The following is a 22,563-nucleotide window of genomic DNA, read 5'->3' on the forward strand; positions in this document are numbered from 1 at the left end:
CCCCTCTCTTTTTTAACCCTTTCTGTAGTGTAGTGACTGCAGGGGAGAGCCAGGGAGCTTCCCTCCAACGGAGCTGTGAGGGAAAATGGCGCCAGTGTGCTGAGGAGATAAGGCCGCAGAGAAGGGGGCGGAGCCTATCTCCCGTTTTTCTGTGTATTCTGGCAGGGGTTAAATTCATCCATATAGCCCTTCCAAGGTGTTTTTATTGCGTCTCAGGGCGCCCCCCCCCCAGCACCCTGCACCCTCAGTGACCGGAGTGTGAAGTGTGCTGAGAGCAATGGCGCACAGCTGCAGTGCTGTGCGCTACCTTGTTGAAGACAGGACGTCTTCTGCCGCCGATTTTCCGGACCTCTTCTGTCTTCTGGCTCTGTAAGGGGGCCGGCGGCGCGGCTCTGGGACCTATCCATGGCTGGGCCTGTGATCGGTCCCTCTGGAGCTAATGTCCAGTAGCCTAAGAAGCCCAATCCACTCTGCACGCAGGTGAGTTCGCTTCTTCTCCCCTTAGTCCCTCGATGCAGTGAGCCTGTTGCCAGCAGGTCTCACTGAACATAAAAAACCTAAAACTAAACTTTTCACTAAGCAGCTCAGGAGAGCCACCTAGTGTGCACCCTTCTCGTTCGGGCACAAAAATCTAACTGAGGCTTGGAGGAGGGTCATAGGGGGAGGTGCCAGTGCACACCAGGTAGTTCTAAAGCTTTACTTTTGTGCCCAGTCTCCTGCGGAGCCGCTGTTCCCCATGGTCCTTACGGAGTCCCCAGCATCCACTAGGACGTCAGAGAAATGTGTATATTTGTGAATAAATTCAATAGTGTAAACAAAATAAAAACTGATTCACTGTGCCTGAATTTTCTGCTCCTTTAATTGTATCATAAATTTTCAATTAGAGAGTAATGGGTATTGTACAATAACTGTATGTAGGGTTGGGTAGCATGAACTTCTCACATAGGCGGCAAGAAAAGGTGTCTAGGGTCACAGAACAGTAAATGATATAAAAATAAATATTTTATTTTTTAAAGGACACACTGGGATAGTCCCACAACCATCTTTTATTTAGTTTCCATTATTTACTGCAAATTCTGCCAATGGTATTGTGGTTATCTGGCCCAGTTGCTATTGACTGCTGACATTGTTTTACCATAGTTTGGTTATTGATATATAATGGGGCCGCAGGTGATTATCAGAGTCTGCTTGATATTGGTCCCTGAATAATATGTTGTTTCAGCTATATCACATCAATTTAGCAAAAAGGTCCTATACGCCCCTTCCCATATCAGGTAGACGTTTATGCTCATAGATATTTAAATATAAACGGCTACTGCTGTTCCCCGCATCCAGATTCCCTGTGAGTACTATAATAGCTATTGTATCTAGAGTGCGGTCTGGGAACGTAATGGCTATATTGCCTGTCCCCTGATATGGTCGGCAGCTATATCCCAAAGATTGTTGGTATTAAGGGTTAAAAAAGGTTTATCCCCACTGCAGTCCTTAATAAATTCATTTTTAACCATATAGGTTTACATGAAAAATTAGACAATTCCCTATCTTCACCTACCAATATGTGTATAAAATGTGCTTATTGATTGCCACTGTACTTATATCAATTAATTAATGGGACCCCGATGTGTAGGTTCAAAAATGCGAGCTCTGCGTCTAATGCCCCCTAATATGGTCGCAACTAAATATATTTAAGGGTTAAAAAGATATACCCCCATTGCAGTCCATATAGGTATAGATGGTAATTGTAAACAGTTCCCTGTCTCACCATACGATGTATATACACTTTGTCAATTGCCACTGCACTCGTGTCAATTAATTGATGGAACCCCAATGTATAAATTCAGAAAATTGCGAGCTCCGCATCTAATGATAACAGCAGTTGTAATAAATTTACAATGTGGACCTATTTGTTTTATGCTAAAGAAGCACCCCGAATTGCTGTTAATCTGATACATATATCTTGATTATAACAACTTGCACAGCCCTGACCAATAAATATAATGATACTGCAGATCTATATATGCAGTTAATTAGGAATCAGCACATCCCGTGCCCAGTATTTGCAGCAGATGTTTGGATTAAATCTTATCCATATCAATGTGATGCCGTGCCCTAATGGTATTAGTAGGTAGAGGCTAAATTGAAACCATCTGGCACGTGTCTCAATCTTAATAATAATTAATATTGGCAGGTAGGGTATATTACTTCATTAATATTCAATAGACAAGACAGATTAATTTGTGCCTCACGGATGTACTTAGATGCAAATCCTAAAGGCTGCTTATGGTCCGTCATTACCTATTCACATCTAGCATCTAGCATCTGAGAATGATTGGTCCTCATCACTGGCTATATGTCCTGTCTGTGTAATGGCTACACTGTTCTGTGTAATGGCTACACTGTTTCAACATTTATACACTCCCTACATAACATTAAATCCTGCTATTCTCTTCCATTTCTCAACTCTCATCTATCCTTATTCTATTATAATTCATTCGAGCATTTTTGCACTGTGATCAGTACGAGCGGGCTTGTCAGCACCGATCTGAAACGCCGACGTGCATGTTTTGCAATTGCTTTAACCAGGCAAACCCGATTGCCCATTCCTGAGTATTTTTAACAGAACGTCCCACCAATCCCTGACCTTCATCTCCAACACATGGTCTACTGACCGTCTTAGATTTCAATGGACCGCATTCTTCGTTTAGTTACAGTCCCGGTGGAACGCATAATTAGTCGTCCCGAGTCACATGATAGGTCTAAGCCAATCACGGACCAGTATTGACGTAATACTCACATTCCCGTGTGAGTGCTTTGAAGCCACATAAAAATTAATGAAGCTTCTCCTCACACATGTGTAGCTTCTAATATTGTTTTGCAAAAGGTAATTGTGATGGTAAATTTATTACCCTCTGTCTTTGAGAATGAATGAGAGGAGACCCATTCGGCCGTTCCCACAAGCACATCGTATGGATTTAAATGATGTAGATCATACATATTCTTGTTTAATATAATGTAATGTAATATAATAGAACTCAAATGTACTCAACCTTAATAATTGTATTATACCAGAATGACTATAGATATGTATGAGTTTGTATAATATTAAAATATTAAATGTATATGTAAATAGATTATGTGGTGAGTGAAATGAAAAAGGAAATATATTAGTGTGATGGGGAAAAAATTAGTTGAAAATAAAAATAATATTGATAATAAAAAACAAATGAAAAGATAGATATGAAAGTGAATGAAAAGTTTTTGGAAGGTGAGGCTGAAGTGTAAATGGTGTGATTCCAGAAAAGTGATTACATAACTAACATTCCCTAATTGTTATGAAGTGAAGCGTGATCCTTAAAGAAAGGAGAGGAGGATCTGAACTTTGTAAAATTGTAAAGAATATTATTGAGTGGAATTGACTAGGATGCTCAATAACTAGGAAAAAATGTGAAAAATGTCATTGGTGTCAATGTGAGAAAATAATATAGAACGTGTGGTGGTGATCAAACTTATGAACATACTGCAACCCGTCTCTACCACTTGAAGTCTGTGTTATGTCATATTGGTGCTCTCCTTAAGTTCTATTAATATTTTATATAGGGGAATGTTTCCTCCTTTAATCATACATTTATATTGTTGATATCCGTTGAGAATTGAGGGAAATTGCCTATGGGAAACCTCTCCATCCCATTACTATTAAAACCTAGTTCACTGTTAAATGACTATTTCTAGTTCTATTGCCAGAATTGCTACAGATGATAAAGATTATCCATTCTAAGTATGGTTGGTCCTGAATTCAAGATAGGTTCAAGGAAAAGGGGAAAATAATTAGCTACTTCTAAATGATGGACATGGTGATATCAGTTCAAATTCAGATCCACAGAGGATTGGGAGAAGTCAAAAATCCAAATGTCCATCTGAAATCACACACAGGTATAGCTTAATAGTTTGATGAATAAATTACCCATCAAACACCATTGTGATAATCAATAAATAAATTAATAAATCATTAAAGAAACCTTTTGTAAGGGACAGAGAATAACTGCACTGAAAAGAAGATGATAGATTCATTTAAAATCAGGAAGAATCCTTTAAACATAACTGGTAATCACATTCCAGATTACACTATGATGGAGTGATCATTGGACATGGTAAGTATAGATGCTTGGGCCCTTGGTATACATTGATTTTAAACCAGATAGATAATGTCTGCAGAATTGCACAAATAGAGATTATAGGACATATTGATTAAATGAAAAATATATATAAATAACTAGTGAAAAGATCGTAAACCGCTTGGTGTTTATGTAGATTTTAGTACCCCTCTCAAAAAGAGGGGATAAACATCCCTTATGTGAACATGCACAAATAAGGTCAGAAAAAAGGGGCTCTGTATGTGAACTAGGTTTTAATAGTAATGGGATGGAGAGGTTTCCCATAGGCAATTTCCCTCAATTCTCAACGGATATCAACAATATAAATGTATGATTAAAGGAGGAAACATTCCCCTATATAAAATATTAATAGAACTTAAGGAGAGCACCAATATGACATAACACAGACTTCAAGTGGTAGAGACGGGTTGCAGTATGTTCATAAGTTTGACCACCACCACACGTTCTATATTATTTTCTCACATTGACACCAATGACATTTTTCACATTTTTTCCTTGTTACTGAGCATCCTAGTCAATTCCACTCAATAATATTCTTTACAATTTTACAAAGTTCAGATCCTCCTCTCCTTTCTTTAAGGATCACGCTTCACTTCATAACAATTAGGGAATGTTAGTTATGTAATCACTTTTCTGGAATCACACCATATACACTTCAGCCTCACCTTCCAAAAACTTTTCATTCACTTTCATATCTATCTTTTCATTTGTTTTTTATTATCATTATTTTTATTTTCAACTAATAAATTTTTCCCCATCACACTAATATATATATTTTTTTTCATTTCACTCATCACAATCTATTTACATATAAATTTAATATTTTAATATTATACAAACTCATACATATCTATATTCATTCTGGTATAATACAATTATTAAGGTTGAGTACATTTGAGTTCTATTATATTACATTATATTAAACAAGAATATGTATGATCTACATCATTTAAATCCATACGATGTGCTTGTGGGAATGGCCGAATGGGTCTCCTCTCATTCATTCTCATAGACAAAGGGTAATAAATTTACCATCACAATTACCTTTTGCAAAACAATATTAGAAGCTACACATGTGTGAGGAGAAGCTTCATTAATTTTTATGTGGCTTCAAAGCACTCACACGGGAATGTGAGTATTACGTCAATACTGGTCCGTGATTGGCTTAGACCTATCATGTGACTCGGGACGACTAATTATGCGTTCCACCGGGACTGTAACTAAACGAAGAATGCGGTCCATTGAAATCTAAGACGGTCAGTAGACCATGTGTTGGAGACGAAGGTCAGGGATTGGTGGGACGTTCTGTTAAAAATACTCAGGAATGGGCAATCGAGTTTGCCTGGTTAAAGCAATTGCGAAACGTGCACGTCGGCATTTCAGAGCGGTGCTGACAAGCCCGCTCGTACTGATCACAGTGCAAAAATGCTCAAATTAATTATAATAGAATAAGGATAGATGAGAGATGAGAAATGGAAGAGAATAGCAGGATTTAATGTTATGTAGGGAGTGTATAAATGTTGAAACAGTGTAGCCATTACACAGAACAGTGTAGCCATTACACAGACAGGATATATAGCCAGTGATGAGGACCAATCATTCTCAGATGCTAGATGTGAATAGGTAATAACGGACCATAAGCAGCCTTTAGGATTTGCATCTAAGTACATCCGTGAGGCACAAATTAATCTGTCTTGTCTATTGAATATTAATGAAGTAATATACCCTACCTGCCAATATTAATTATTATTAAGATTGAGACACGTGCCAGATGGTTTCAATTTAGCCTCTACCTACTAATACCATTAGGGCACGGCATCACATTGATATGGATAAGATTTAATCCAAACATCTGCTGCACATACTGGGCACGGGATGTGCCGATTCCTAATTAACTGCATATATAGATCTGCAGTATCATTATATTTATTGGTCAGGGCTGTGCAAGTTGTTATAATCAAGATATGTATCAGATTAACAGCAATTCGGGGTGCTTCTTTAGCATAAAACAAATAGGTCCACATTGTAAATTTATTACAACTGCTGTTATCATTAGATGCGGAGCTCGCAATTTTCTGAATTTATACATTGGGGTTCCATCAATTAATTGACACGAGTGCAGTGGCAATTGACAAACAAAGTGTATATACATCGTATGGTGAGACAGGGAACTATTTACAATTACCATCTATACCTATATGGACTGCAATGGGGGTATATCTTTTTAACCCTTAAATATATTTAGTTGCGACCATATTAGGGGGCATTAGACGCGGAGCTCGCATTTTTGAACCTACACATCGGGGTCCCATTAATTAATTGATATAAGTACAGTGGCAATCAATAAGCACATTTTATACACATATTGGTAGGTGAAGATAGGGAATTGTCTATTATTTTTCATGTAAACCTATATGGTTAAAAATGAATTTATTAAGGACTGCAGTGGGGATAAACCTTTTTTAACCCTTAATACCAACAATCTTTGGGATATAGCTGCCGACCATATCAGGGGACAGGCAATATAGCCATTACGTTCCCAGACCGCACTCTAGATACAATAGCTATTATAGTACTCACGGGGAATCTGGATGCGGGGAACAGCAGTAGCCGTTTATATTTAAATATCTATGAGCATAAACGTCTACCTGATATGGGAAGGGGCGTATAGGACCTTTTTGCAAAATTGATGTGATATAGCTGAAACAACATATTATTCAGGGACCAATATCAAGCAGACTCTGATAATCACCTGCGGCCCCATTATATATCAATAACCAAACTATGGTAAAACAATGTCAGCAGTCAATAGCAACTGGTCCAGATAACCACAATACCATTGGCAGAATTTGCAGTAAATAATGGAAACTAAATAAAAGATGGTTGTGGGACTATCCCAGTGTGTCCTTTAAGAAATAAAATATTTATTTTTATATAATTTACTGTTCTGTGACCCTAGACACCTTTTCTTGCCGCCTATGTGAGTTCATGCTACCCAACCCTACATACAGTTATTGTACAATACCCATTACTCTCTAATTAAAAATTTATGATACAATTAAAGGAGCAGAAAATTCAGGCACAGTGAATCAGTTTTTATTTTGTTTACACTATTGAATTTATTCACAAATATACACATTTTTTCACATTTATGTTTCTCAATTGCAAGTTTTTAAGGTAGTATCAATAAAAGTTAGATTTGAACATGTCATACTTACAGTAAAAATAAATGTAAAATCTTCTCTTCTTTTCTAAGTGCGCCAACAAAAGAGACAATCTTTTTCTGTCCTGTGTTGATTTGCACAGGTTACCATGTTAGCAGAGTGTTCTCCTACGCAAGCAGAGTTTGAGTGGCAGCTTGGCAGGCTGCTATTTGGTGGATGCATACAAAGGGGCAGGGATGTCCTAAAACAAAGTAATGCTATTTCAGATGTTTTTATATGCATAAGGTACCATCAAGAACATAAGTATACTGGAGGAGCTTTAGCCATCTGCTGTGGAATGGGGTCCAATGCTTTCCTCTTTAACAGAGCTGAAGGGGATGTAGTTATGTGACCAGCTGTCGGGAAGCCCCGGCGGTCAGGATAGACTCCGGAATACCGATCACTTCAAATGCAGACAGCAGGAATACCAACGAACAGGTACTATTCCCACTCGTGGGTGTCCAAGACACCCATAGAGTGGGAATAGAACCTGTGGCGAGTGATTTATTAGTAAATCTTTGAATTCAACCTCTACATAATGGAGGAGAAGTATGAAATAGACACTGTACTGTTTTTAAGGTTTTCCTCTATACAGGTAAAACTCAGAAAATTAGAATATCGTGCAAAAGTTCATTTATTTCAGTAATTCAACTTAAAAGGGTGAAATATATTATATAGACTCATTACCTGCAAAGTGAGATATTTAAAGCCTTTATTTGTTATAATATTGAAGATTGTGGCTTACAGTTTAAGATCACCCTAAATTCAAAATCTCAGAAAATTAGACTATTACATAAAATCAATTAAAAAAAAAAAAAAAAAAAAAAAAAGGATTTTAAATACAGAAATGTCGGCCCTCTGAAAAGTATAATCATGCATATGTACTCAGTACTTGGTTTGGGACACTTTTGCATGAATTGTTGCCTCAATGCGGCATGGCTTGGATTCTATCAGCCTGTGGCACTGCTGAGGTGTAATGGAAGACCAAGATGCTTCAATAGCGGCCTTCAGCTCTTCTGCATTGTTCGGTTCCATGTCTCATCTTTGTCTTGGCAATGCCCCATAGATTCTCTATGGGGTCCAGGTCAGGCAAGTTTGCTGGCCAATCCAGCACAGTAATCCCACGGTCATTGAATCAGGTTTTGGTACTTTTGACAGTGTGGGAAGGTGCCAAGTCCTTTTGAAAAATGAAGTCAGCATCTCCATAAAGCTCGTCTGTTGAAGGAAACAGGAAGTGCTCTAAAATGCCCTGGTAGACGGCTGCGTTGACTCTGGGCTTAATAAAACACAACTGACCAACACCAGCAGATAACATGGCTCCCCAAATCAGCACAGACTGGGGAAACTTCACACTGGACTTCAAGCATCTTGGATTGTGTGCCTCTCCATTCTTCCTCCATACACTTAGACCTTGGTTTCCAAATGAGATGCAAAAACTTGCTGTCATCAGAAAAGAGGACTTAGTACCACTGAGCAACAGACCAGTTCTTTTTTTCTTTAGCCCAGGTCCAGGATCCGTCTGTGTGTGGTGGCTCTTGATGCACTAACTCCAGCCTCAGTCCACTCCTTGTGAAGCTCCCGCACACTTTTGAATGGCCTTTTCCCGACAACCCTCGCCAGGCTGCGGTCATCCCTGCTGCTTGTGCACCTTTTTCTTCCACACTTTTCCCTTCCACTTAACTTTCTATTAATGTGCTTTGATACAGCACTTTGAGAACATCCAACTTCTTTTGCAATTTCCTTTTGAGGCTTTCCCTCCTTGTGGAGGGTGTCAATGATGGTTTTCTGCACAACTGTCAGGTCAGCAGTCTTCCCCATGATAGTGAATTGTACTGAACCAGACTGAGAGACCATTTAAAGGCTCAGGTACCCTCTGCAAATAGTCTGGAATAATTAGCTGATTAGGGGGTGACACTTTGAACCTACAATATTGAACCTTTTCACAAATCTAATTTTCTGAGATTTTTTGAGATTTTGGATTTTCTTAAACTGTAAACCACAATCATCAAAATTATAACAAATAAAGGCTTGAAATCTCTCACTTTGCATGTAATGAGTCTATATAACATTAGTTTCACCTTTTAAGTTGAATTACTAAAATAAAAACTTTTGCAAGATATTCTAATTTTCTGAGTTTCACCTGTATATACAGTAGCGTGCTCACACTATGGGGGAGATTAAGCAACAATTTTGTCAACACATTGGCTTTCTGTGGTGTTTTTTGTTTTTGGACAAGTATCAAACTATGGGATTTGTTAGTCAAAATCGCAGAGGGGAATAAAATTGCAATCCTTAAACAACTCAACGTGATTTGCCATCTTAATCTGTTTTACTTTAATTTTTTTACATATTTTGTATGCAAACTGGAATTTATGAAGCTACTGTGCCAATGAAATCATTAGGGAAAAAAAGTGCCTCTGGCTGATGAGTCTGTGTGCAGTTTAAGGAATACTGCCCCAATTAACAATATTATTATAGCCTCCAGGTTAGACATGAACAAAACCGCTCATTTCTTTGCCCTCAGCTGGACAAATTCATCAGATAGGGAGCTCTTAAATAAAAGCTACTTACTAAGCCAAGCCATATCATGCTTTTACAAATGACACCTGTTTACACAAGACAGTACAAACAGACTCACTACGTGGCAGCATCAATTCCATCACCTCTACACTGACAAACTGTTAGAGACTTGCCGGCCATTTCCTATAGAGAATTGGTTTGTAAAATGTATTATAGGGTACCTTTCACCATCTAGAGCTCTGATCATTTATTTTGGCTGCCATATTCCCCAACTGCTCCAGAACATCAACCTACTTACATAATTGTTTAAGGAACTGGCAACGGACAACGAAGCTCTGGGTACTTATTAGATCCTTTGTTTATTTCTGGATATTAAGCCCAGAATGGCTGAAACTAGGTAAACTTACATCCGAGGTGGAATACACTAGGGCGGTGCTTCTCAAACTGTGCCGCCTAGGCACCCTGGGGTGCCTTGGCGTACTTGCAGAGGTGCCCCGGGTTGGTGGTTTAGGACCAATTCAAATTATTTACGGTCAATGTAATGGATAAAACCAGTGCTTGTGGCTTTAATCAGAAGTGAATCCTGTCCCTCACCACATAACTAAACCTGAGGATGACATATAAGCACTGTCTTAATACATTTTTTCTGAATTTCACAATGAGAAACTTTTGGCCTGGTGCAAAAAATTCTGATACTCGAGGGTGCCGTGACTCAAACAAAGTTTGGGAACTACTACACTAGGGGCAGCGGGAAACGGTCTACCATTACTTCTAGTGTGATTAAGATACGTATACTATAACATTAGATTCACTAAACATCTCCCATGTTGATCATGGTTCAACCAGAAATCAGTCTTGTTCAAAATGAATTGGTAGGAGACCAGTCTCTTTAGCAAACAAAAAAACTTTGTTATGGTATTGGATTTTAATGACACAGAAACACAGACCAAGAAGTGCTTTCAATAACTAGTTGGTACATAAGATTACCGACGGAAAACCTACCTATTCACTTATAGATGATCCCCTTATGATATAACTAGAGGCTTGCATTCCCCTTGCATTTTTCTCATTCCTTTCCTTATCAAATTTTTGTTACCCACTTTCATTGATGCCAATTTATATTGTTGTGTAATATATGTCTTTTTTGTAAAGGACTGGTTACTATCTGACTGATGGCCAATTGTTCTACATACTTCTCTTGCATATACTGAACATATCTATCCATGTTCTTATGTAGAGAATAATCAAAGATAATGTTCTCATTATGGCTTGTAGACCGTTATCGCAAATAAAAAATGTATTAATATATTGATTGCTTAAGGTAATTAACATATTAGCCCTTTAATATTAAACTGTTATATTTTTCTCTATACTAATTTCACACACACACACACACACACACACACACACACACCCGGGTGGTCTTCAGGTTGCCGAATGTCGGGATCCCAGTGCACAATATACCGGCGCCGGAATACCGACACCCGGCATACCGACAGATATTCTACCTCGTGGGGGTCCACGACCCCCCTGGAGGGAGAATAAATAGCGTAGTGCGCCACCGAGCCCGCAAGGGGCTCATCTGCGATCGCCACGCTGTCTGTATGCCGGCGGTCGGGCTCCCGGCGCTGGTATGCTGGTCGCCGGGAGCCCGGCCACCGGCATACCATACTACACCCCCCCCCCCCCCCCCCCAACAAAAGAATTAACTGTCCCTCAAATATATTTCATGGCCACTTGTGTGCCTTCTTATCAGGTTCCGTCTGGACTGTTAGCTGAAACTGTATACACATACAGTGCGTGGTTGTTTTTCTATAAAGGCTGTAAATCCCCAGCTTTTTGCATTTCCCCCTATATCACTCTCTCTTATGACCAATAATGAAGAAAAAAAAAAATGAACAAGAACTGAAGCACTAATATAAAGTATACACAGTATATAAACTGAAGGGAGGGCCACCATTGTCCCACAATGGACTGCAAGTACAAAAAAAAAAAAAAAAAAAAAAAAAAAAAAGAGGTTATCCAACATATACTGAAGGACACACTGATATAAACTGCCAAAGCTGTCCCTGGGGGAGTTCAAGTTCAGAAATTGCACGGTGGGAGGCTGCTTATGTATCATTCCATGTAAGAAAGTCTTTAGGAGTAAAAGACCATAATCAATGAAAGACAAGCCGAAAGACTCAAGACTTGTTTCTGCAGGCGCCCTGCAGAACCAAGAGCAACCGGTCCAAGCGAAAAAGGAGGAGGAAAACCCTTAATTTCACAACAGATTATGTAAATCCTCCACACCCTCTGGTAAAAGCTTGGCTAAAAGTTTTGTTCTTCAAAGAACATAAAATTCATAAGCAATTGCTCACATCAAATATGTAAAAAGAGGTGTCACCGGAATCCCAACACCACTCAGGAGACTGGTGCCGTCTGGATCGCCTACAGACGACATTCCGAAGGAGAGTATTGGCGTACGGGTTGGGGCCCAGTAGAGAAGGGGAAGAGTGGGGGCGGGGTTTAGGGTTAGGCAGTATCTGAAAATATTTGATTGTGTAGATCTCGTAATTAGGTTCTCTCTTTAAGACCAGTACAGACCCAGGAGATGGAGGTAGGTGGCAGAGAAGCTTGTGTTTAGATTATCGGGGCCTCCTGTTACTTATTCATATAAACAGGAACGCTCTTCGCTCACAACTTGTCACCATTTTAATGTCCATGCTTTTAATTACTGTATCCCAGGAATACCAAAAATCTGGAAGTCATGTTGGAGTGTTGAGATTTCTCCAGCCAACACACTGTAAAACTAGGGTGAGCCGCGGACACCGTTCTTTACATAGTGCAGCACAGAAGAGGAAAAATCCACTGACAGGAACAATGCATAGAAACACTTAACATTGTTTTTGTATGGCAAAGTGTGACTTGCTTAATACTTGAAAACCTACATAGGAATGTCACTGGAACGGGTTCACTACGATATGCCGGCGGTCGGGCTCCCGGCGCCCAGCATACCGGCGCCGGGAGCCCGACCGCCGGCTTACCGACAGTGTGGCGAGCGCAAATGATCCCCTTGCGGGCGCGCCACACTGTTTTATTCTCCCTCCAGGGGAGTTGTGGACCCCCACAAGGGAGAATAAGTGTCGGTATGCCGGCTGTCGGGATTCCAGCGCCGGTATACTGTGCGCCGGGCTCCCGACAGCCGGCATACTGAAGACCACCCACTGGAACAGCTACTGTACTGTGTTACTCACCTGCATTACTGATGAAAAAGCCTTCTTTTCTCCAACAGTTTCAAGAGCTTTGTATGTGGCACACAAGAAAAGAAGTTTCACTTCGTCTTTAGACGAGGAGCTAAATTTACTAAAAATCCACTTAAAGATCTTCTCTGCCTCATAGCTCAGCGCAGCACAGAGCAAGCCCAAGCACTGTGCCCCCTCCTGCCGCAGTTCTTGGAGCAGTTTACTACTAGAAGAACAAAACAAGAAGAAAGAAAGTAAAACTATGTATTCAGATTACATATGTAAATATCATTATCCAGTCTTAATTACTGTATAAGCAGAGGCTCATGTCAGTCTCCTTTGCGCTAAATGTCCTTTCTAAACATCTGGCAAGCAGAACAATTAGCATCATCGTATGTATCAATAGGGAACTTTAATGCAAATAACATTCAAAAGACTTCTGGGAAGAGATTCAGTTCTCCGTGTCATTGAGATGTTCAGCTGCAAACATCACCAAAACTGTAAAAACTGCTGCACCTGGCTGTGCTTAGTGTTAGGTTACCACTAAGCATATTATATTATATATATTATAGATATATACTACACACACAGCAAGCCCGCATCAAATTGTATAATAGATATGTACTGCCAAAATCCCTTTCCTGCCTTGTCCCAGGTTATCAAACACTAATAAAAACAAATGTGTATCACTGTTTTATATACAGTGCCTTGCTAAAAGTATTTGCATTTTTCATGTTTTGTTGCCTTACAACTTGGAATTAAAATGGATTGTTTGAAGGTTTGCGTCATTTCATTCACAGAACATGGCTACAACTCTGAAGAAGTTTTTTTTATTTTTATTTATTTATTGTGAAGCAAACAAATGGGACAAAACAGAAAACTTCAGCGTGTATAACTAACTATTCACCCCCCTAAAGTCAGTACTTTGTAGAGCCACCTTTTGCAGCAATTACAGATGCAAGTCGCTTTGGATAAGTCTCCATGAGCTTGCCACTGGGATTATTGCCCATTCCTCAAGGCAAAACTGCTCCATCTCCTTCATGTTGGATGGTTTCCGCTTGTGAACATTAATCTTCAAGTCTGACCACAAATTCTCAATTGGATTGAGATCTGGCCTTTGACTAGGCCATTCCAACACATTTAAATGTTTCCCCTTAAACCACTCTAGTGTTGCTTTAGCAGTATGCTTCGGGTCATTGTCCTGCTGGAAGGTGAACCTCCGTCCCAGTCTCAAATCACAGGCAGACTAAAACAGGTTTTGCTCAGGAATATCCCTGTATTTAGCACCATCCATCTTTCCCGAGACCCAAAACAGTTTACCAGTCCCTGCTGCTGAAAAACATCCCCACAGCATGATGTTGCCACCCCCATGTTTCACTGTGGGGATGGTGCACCAGACATAACGTTTCCCTTGGTGGCCGAAAAGTTACATTTTAGTCTCATCTGACCAGAGAACCTTCCTCCATACATTTGGGGGGTCGTCCACATGCCTTTTGGCAAACTCAAAAAGTGCCTTCTTATTTTTAACACTAAGTAATGTTTTTTTTTTCTGGCCACTCTTCCATAAAGTCCAGCTCTATGGAGTGTATGGCTTATTGTGGTCACATGCGCAGATACACCAGTCTCTGCTGTGGAACTCTGTAGCTCCTTCAGGGTTTCCTCTAGCCTCTGTGCTGCCTCTCTGATTAATACCCTCCTTGCCCGGTCTGTGAGTTTTAGTGGCCGGCCCTCTCTTGGCAGGTTTGTTGTTGCACTATGTTCTTTCCATTTAAAGATGAAGGATTTGCTCCGGGGATCATCAAAGATTTGGATATTTTTTTTTTTTATTATTTATTTATTTTTTTTATAACCCAACCCTGACTTTTACTTCTCAACAACTTTGTCCTTGACTTGTTTGGAGAGCTCCTTGGTCTTCATAGTGTGATGCCTCTTGCATAGTGGTGTTACAGCCTCTGGGGCCTTCCAGAAGTTATCAGTACGAGATTCCGGCAGTCTGAATCCTAGCGGTCAGAAGACCGACAGCCGGGTCCCGGCGACTAGTGCAGCGTGTCCCCTCGCGGGTTCGCTATGCTCGTCACGATTCAGGACCAGGGTTTCTATTTCCCTTCGGGTGGTGGCATGGACCACCACCCAAGAGGGGTAACCAGCCGGTGGTCAGCTGGTGTCGGGATTCCGGCGTCTGTATCCTGACCGCCAGGATCCCGACAGGCCCTCAATTGACTTCCTCCCTTTCAGAAAAGGTGTGTTTATACTGATAAAGCACGTGACACTTAGATTGCACACAGGTGGACTTCATTTCACTAACTACGGGAATTCTGAAGGTAACTGGTTGCACCGGAACTTTTGAGGGGCTTCATAGCAAAGGGGGTGAATACATTAGCCCATGCAAATTTTTATTTGTAAAAAAAAATTAAAAAATTTTATATACATTTTTCTCATTTCACTTCTCCAACTTAGACTAGACTATTCTGTGCATATTAATCACATAAAATTCATTTAAAAAATGTTTTTTACATTACAGGTTGTAATGTAACAAAATAGGTAAAAGGGGGTGAATACTTTAGCAAGGCACTGTATTCTATAAACCTTTCGCCACCAGCAGTATTTACCTTTCATTTAACACGTCGTGTACAGCGGTCAGGATGTTGTCAAGTTGTTTAACCAGCACCTACACATACGGGAGAAAAAAATAAGATTTTAAACCTACCGGTAAATCTTTTTCTCCAAGTCCGTAGAGGATGGTGGGGACTCAGTAAGGACCATGGGGTATAGACGGGCTCCGCAGGAGACCTGGGCACTATAAAGAATCTTTAGAATGGGTGTGCACTGGCTCCTCCCTCTATGCCCCTCCTCCAGACCTCAGTGCCCAGAGGAGACGGACAGTACGAGGAAAGGATTTATGTAAATCCAAGGGCAAGATTCATACCAGCCCACACCATCCACACCGTATAACCTGGAATATACGCAACCAGTTAACAGTATGAACAAAACAGTATCAGACAAAGACTGATTTCAACTGTAACATAACCCTTATGTAAGCAATAACTATATACAAGCCTTACAGAAAATAGTCCGCACTGGGACGGGCGCCCAGCATCCTCTACGGACTAGGAGAAAAAGATTTACCGGTAGGTTTAAAATCTTATTTTCTCTTACGTCCTAGAGGATGCTGGGGACTCCGTAAGGACCGTGGGGTTTATACCAAAGCTCCAGACCGGGCGGGAGAGTGCGGACGACTCTACAGCACCGACTGAGCAAACGCAAGGTCCTCATCAACCAGGGTATCAAACTTATAGAACTTTGCAAAAGTGTTTGAAACAGACCAGGTAGCTGCTTGGCAAAGCTGTAAAGCCGAGACGCCTCAGGCAGCCGCCCAAGAAGAGTCCACCTTCCGAGTGGAATGGGCCTTTACAGAATTTGGTAACGGCAATCCAGCTGTAGAATGAGCCTGCTGAATCGTGTTACAGATCCAGCGAGCAATAGTCTGCTTTGAAGCAGGAGCGCCAAGTTTGTTGGCTGCATCCAGGACAAACAGTGCCTCTGTTTTCCTAACCCGAGCCGTCCTAGCTACATAGATTTTTAAGGCCCTGACTACATCCAGGGACTTGGAGTCCTCCAAGTCACCCGTAGCCACAGGCACCACAATAGGCTGGTTCATATGAAATGATGAAACCACCTTGGGCAAAAATGGAGGACGAGTCCTCAACTCCGCTCTATCCACATGGAAAATCAGATAGGGACTCTTGTGAGACAATGCCGCCAATTCGGATACCCGCCTTGCAGATGCCAAGGCCAACAACATGACCACCTTCCAAGTGAGAAATTTTTATTCAACCGTCTGAAGCGGTTCAAACTAGTGAGAGTTTAGGAACCGTAACACCACGTTAAGGTCCCATGGTGCCACTGGGGGCACAAAAGGAGGCTGGATGTGCAGCACTCCCTTTACAAAAGTCTGGACTTCTGGAAGAGAAGCCAATTCCTTCTGAAAGAAAATAGATAGGGCCGAAATGTGTACCTTAATGAAGCCTAACTTCAGGCCCATATCCACTCCTGTCTGTAGAAAGTGGAGAAAACGGCCCAGATGGAAATCTTCCGTAGGAGCATTCTTGGCTTGACACCAAGATACATACTTCCTCCAGATACCGAGATAATGTTTCGCCGTCACCTCCTTCCTAGCCTTTATCAGCGTAGGGATAACTTCTTCCGGAATACCTTTCCCAGCTAGGATTCGGTGTTCAACCGCCATGCCGTCAAACGTAACCGCGGTAAGTCTTAGAACATGCAGGGCCCCTGCTGCAACAGGTCCTCCCTGAGAAGAAGAGGCCACGGATCTTCTGTGAGCATTTCCTGAAGATCTGAATACCAGGCCCTTCGAGGCCAATCTGGAACAATGAGTATTGTCTGCACTCTTTTTCGTCTTATGATTTTCAATATTTTTGAGATGAGAGGAAGAGGAGGGAACACAAAGACCGACTGAAACACCCATGGTGTCACCAGGGCATCCACCGCTAATGCCTGAGAGTCCCTTGACCTGGCACAATACCTCCGAAGCTTCTTGTTGAGGTGTGACGCCATCATGTCTACTTGAGGAAGTCCCCAATGACTTGTTATCTCTGCAAAAACTTCTTGATGAAGTCCCCACTCTCCTGGATGGAGATCGTGTCTGCTGAGGAAGTCTGCTTCCCAGTTGTCCACTCCCAGAATGAAGACTGCTGACATAGCGCTTACGTGATTTTCCGCCCAGCGAAAAATCCTGGTGGCTTCCGCCATTGCCACGCTGAATCAGTACCGGTAGGTCGCGAAGAAGTTTCTCCGCTTGTCGTAGGCCGTTGTATATGGCCCTCAATTCCAGTACGTTGATGTGTAGACAAGCCTCCTGGCTTGACCATACTCCCTGAAAATTCCTTCCTTGTGTGACTGCTCCCCATCCTCGGAGGCTCGCGTCCGTGGTTATCAGAACCCAGTCTTGAATGCCAAACCTGCAACCCTCTAGAAGGTGAGCACTCTGCAGCCACCACAGGAGAGACACCCTGGCCCTGGGGGACAGGCTTATCTTCTGATGTATTTGTAGATGGGACCCGGACCACATGTCCAGAAGGCCCCACTGAAATGTCCTCGCGTGGAACCTGCCGAAGGGGATGGCCTCGTAGGCTGCCACCATTTTTCCCAGAACTCGAATGCATTGATGAACAGACACTCTTTTTGGTTTTAGCAGGTCTCTGACCATGTTCTGGAGGTCCTGGGCTTTTTCCATTGGGAGAAAAACCCTCTTCTGTTCCGTGTCCAGAATCATGCCTAGGAATGATAGACGAGTCGTTGGAATCAATTGAGACTTTGGTAGATTTAGAATCCAACCGTGCTGTTGTAGTACTCTCAGGGAGAGCGACACGCTTTTCAGCAATTGATCTCTCGATCTCGCTTTTATCAGGAGATCGTCCAAGTACGGGATAATTGTGACTCCCTGCCTGCGCAGGAGCACCATCATCTCCGCCATCACCTTGGTAAAAATCCTCGGGGCCGTGGAAAGCCCAAGCGGCAACGTCTGAAACTGGTAATGACAGTCCTGTACAGCGAATCTCAGGTATTCCTGAGGAGGAGGATATATGGGGGCATGAAGATATGCATCCTTTATGTCTAGTGACACCATAAAATCCCCCCTTCCAGGCTGGAGATCACTGCCCGGAGCGATTCCATCTTGAAGTTGAACTTTTTCAAGTACAGGTTTAGGGATTTTAGATTTAAAATAGGTCTGACCGAGCCATCCGGTTTTGGGACCACGAACAGGGTTGAATAGTACCCTTTCCCCTGTTGGACTAGGGGAACCTTGATAATCACTTGCTGTTGACACAGCTTTTGAATTGCAGCTAACACTATTTCCTTCTCTGGGGGAGCAGCTGGCAAGGCCGACTTGAAAAAAATCGGCGAGGAGGCACCTCTCCGAATTCCAGTTTGTAGCCTTGGGACACAATTTCCAATACCCAAGGATCCACGTCTGACAGAACCCAGACCTGGCTGAAGAGTCGAAGACGTGCCCCCACCGGTGCGGACTCCCTCAGTGGAGCCCCAGCGTCATGCGGTGGATTTAGTGGAAGCCAGGGAGGACTTCTGCTCCTGGGAACTAGCCGTAGCAGGCGTTCTTTTCCCTCTACCCTTACCTCTGGCGAGGAAGGATGAGCCCCGACCTCTTCTGGACTTATGCGACCGAAAGGACTGCATCTGATATTGTGGAGTTTTCTTTTGCTGTGGGGGAACAAAAGGCAAAAAAGTAGATTTACCCGCGGTAGCTGTGGAAACCAGGTCCGCGAGACCTTCCCCAAATAAAACCTCCATATGCCTCTGAGTCGGCATCACCTGTCCATTGGTGGATCGCCATGGCGTTGGCTCTCTAACCTAGCATCCCAACGTCTCTCATATATAAGACTGCATCTTTAATGTGACCTATGGTCAATAAAATGGTATCCCTATCTAGGGTATCAATGTCAGCTGACAAGGTATCTGTCCAAGCTGCAACTGCGCTACAAACCCATGCCGATGCTATTACCGGCCTGAGTAAAGCACCCGTATGTGTATAAATAGATTTTAAGGTAGTTTCCTGTCTGCGATCAGCAGGATCCTTGAGGGCTGCCGTGTCTGGAGACGGTAGCGCCACCTTCTTTGACAAGCGCGTTAAAGCCTTGTCCACCCTGGGCGAGGATTCCCACCGTACCGTCCCGTGCAGGAAAAGGATACGCCATAAGAATCCTCTTGGGAATCTGCAGTTTTTTATCTGGAGTTTCCCAAGCTTTTTCAAATAACTCGTTTAGCTCATGAGATGGGGGAAAAGGTTACTTTAGGCTTCTTTTCCTTAAACATGTGCACCCTCGTGTCAGGGAAAGAGGGGTCATCTGTGATATGCAAAACATCTTTTATCGCAATAATCATATAATGAATACTTCTGGCCACCCTTGGGTGTAACCTTGCATCATCGTAGTCGACACTGGAGTCAGAATCCGTGTCGGTATCAGTGTGCTATTTGGGATAGAGGACGTTTTTGGGACCCTGAAGGGCCCTGTGACACAGCTAAAGCCATGGATTGACTCCCTGCTTTTCCTCTGGACTCTGCTTTGTCCGTCCTTTTATGTAATAATGTCACATTATGTCACATTTGCATTTAAAACATTCCACATGTCCAACCAATCAGGTGTCGGCGTTGCCGACGGAGACACCACAATCATCTGCCCCACCTCCTCCTTAGATGAGCCTTCCGCTTCAGACATGCCGACACACTCGTACCGACACCCCCACACAGAGATATATTTATATGGAGACAGTTCCCCAATAAGGCCCTTTGGAGAGACAGAGAGAGAGTATGCCAGCACACACCCAGCGCCAACTCACACTGGAAACAAAATTCCCAGATAAATAGTGCTTTTATATATAATTATCTGTCTGTAACACACTCACTGCGCCTTATAAATGCCCCCCCCTCTTTTCTGCCCTGTGTCACCGTGTTCAGCAGGGGAGAGTCCGGGGAGCCAGCTTCTCTGCAGTGCTCTGTGGAGAAAATGGCGCTGGTTAGTGCTGTGGGATCAAGCTCCACGCCCCCAGCAGCGGGCTTCGGTCCCGCTCAATTTTGTAATACTGGCAGGGGATTTTAATATATACTGCCTCCGCAGCCTATATATGTACTAGCCAGTCCTGGAGGTGTAATATTGCTGCCCAGGGCGCCCCCCCTGCGCCCTGCACCCATCCGTGCCTGCAGTGTGTGTGTGTGTGTGTGTGTGTGTGTGTGTGTGTGTGTGTGTGTGTGTGTGTGTGTGAGCAATGGCGCGCAGCGTTACCTCAGAGAAGATCTGAAGTGTACTGCCGCATTTGAAGTCTTCTTTCTTCTTATACTCACCCGACTTCTTTCTTCCGGCTCTGTGACGAACGGCGAGGGGAGACCTGCGTTCCGACTCACTCTGGAGCTAATGGTGTCCAGTAGCCTAAGAAGCAGAGCCTATCACTTAAGTAGGTCTGCTTCTCTCTCCTCAGCCCCACGATGCAGGGAGCCTGTTGCCAGCAGTGTTCCCCGAAAATAAAAAACCTAACAAAATTATTTTTTCAGAGAAACTCAGGAGAGCTCCCTGTAATGCACCCAGTCTCCTCTGGGCACAGGAACTAACCGAGGTCTGGAGGAGGGGAGGAGCCAGTGCACACCCATTCTAAAGTTTCTTTATAGTGCCCATGTCTCCTGCGGAGCCCGTCTATACCCCATGGTCCTTACGGAGTCCCCAGCATCCTCTAGGACGTAAGAGAAAATATATGCAGTGTTAAAAATGGGAAAGACAACGGATCATGGTTTATCTACAGAAGCTACCCTCCATAGGAAACCTAATTCCCCTGCATTCATGTATACTAATAGAAGCCACAATGCTCGTTAACTTGGATACTGTGAACAATCATCCATGTACGCTAATCTACTAACTCAATAGCCTGTGTAGTTGAATATTATAACATCCAAAAAAACCTCTCAGACACAAGAATCTCCTGGTTTTATTTGAGAAACAGGTTTTACCATAATGTCCCTTTAAAATGGGAGAAAATGAACAGTGAGTGGCTGTACAGCCGCATAATTACTGGAATGAGACTTTTGCAGCAATCTGAGAGATAATACCAAATGACAGCGTGACGGGGAATAAATATTAGGAAAGGTAAGACTTCTAAAACAAGTGACGTAATCGCTTTAAAAATAGGAATTTGATACCTACCGGTATTTCCTTTTCTCCTAGTCCGTAGGGGATACTGGGATGGTCTTAGTACCATGGGGTATAGATGGGGTCCATTGAAGACATGGCACTTTAAAAATACTTCAGTGTGCTGGCTCCTCCCCTCTATGCCCCTCCTGTAGACTCAGTCTAGGAAAACTGTGCCCGTGGAGACGGACATACTTTGAGAGGAGGAAAAAAAGAAAAGAAAAAAGCGGTGAGTTAACGAACCAACACACAATCATAACAAGAGGATAGCCACTCTAACCACAACATGAAACTAGGGACAGCAACAGCAGACCCAACCAAGAAACACAAATGCTAGCAGGAACCAAACGAAGCACAGAGGCGGGCACCCAGTATCCCCTACGGACTAAGTGAAAAAGAATTACCGGTAGGTATCAAATTTCTATTTTCTCTAAAGTCCTAGGGGATACTGGGATGGTCTTGGTACCATGGGGATGTCCCAAAGCTCCCAGATCGGGTGGGAGAGTGCCAAGACCCCTGAAGTATCGAACTTGTAAAATTTTAAAAAGGTGTTCGAACCAGACCAAGCAGTTGCTCGGCATAACTGCAAAGCCGAGACATCACAGGCATCCATCCAGGAAGAACCCACCGACCTTGTGGAGTGGGCCTGAATAGAACTTGGCAGCGGCAAGGCTGCCGAAGAGTAAGCGTGTTGGATTGTCATCCGGATCCAACGAGCAATGGACTGCTT

At 42.6% G+C, this 22,563-nt stretch overlaps 1 protein-coding gene across 2 annotated transcripts in view; it reads right to left on the reverse strand.

Moving 5' to 3' along the window:
• The window catches only part of SMG1 (SMG1 nonsense mediated mRNA decay associated PI3K related kinase), a 408,649-nt gene that overhangs the window by 332,314 nt on the left and 53,772 nt on the right, over positions 1-22,563 (reverse strand). For both annotated transcript variants that reach the window (XM_063934392.1, XM_063934391.1), the window contains exons 5-6: positions 15,729-15,787; positions 13,132-13,345 (exon numbers count right to left, since the gene is read on the reverse strand). In XM_063934392.1, coding sequence (XP_063790462.1) covers positions 13,132-13,345; positions 15,729-15,787 — 273 coding nt within the window. The remainder of the gene's footprint in view (positions 1-13,131; positions 13,346-15,728; positions 15,788-22,563) is intronic.

This window comes from Pseudophryne corroboree, chromosome 7 (genome assembly GCF_028390025.1).
Source record: "Pseudophryne corroboree isolate aPseCor3 chromosome 7, aPseCor3.hap2, whole genome shotgun sequence".
Taxonomy (NCBI): Eukaryota; Metazoa; Chordata; class Amphibia; order Anura; family Myobatrachidae; genus Pseudophryne; species Pseudophryne corroboree.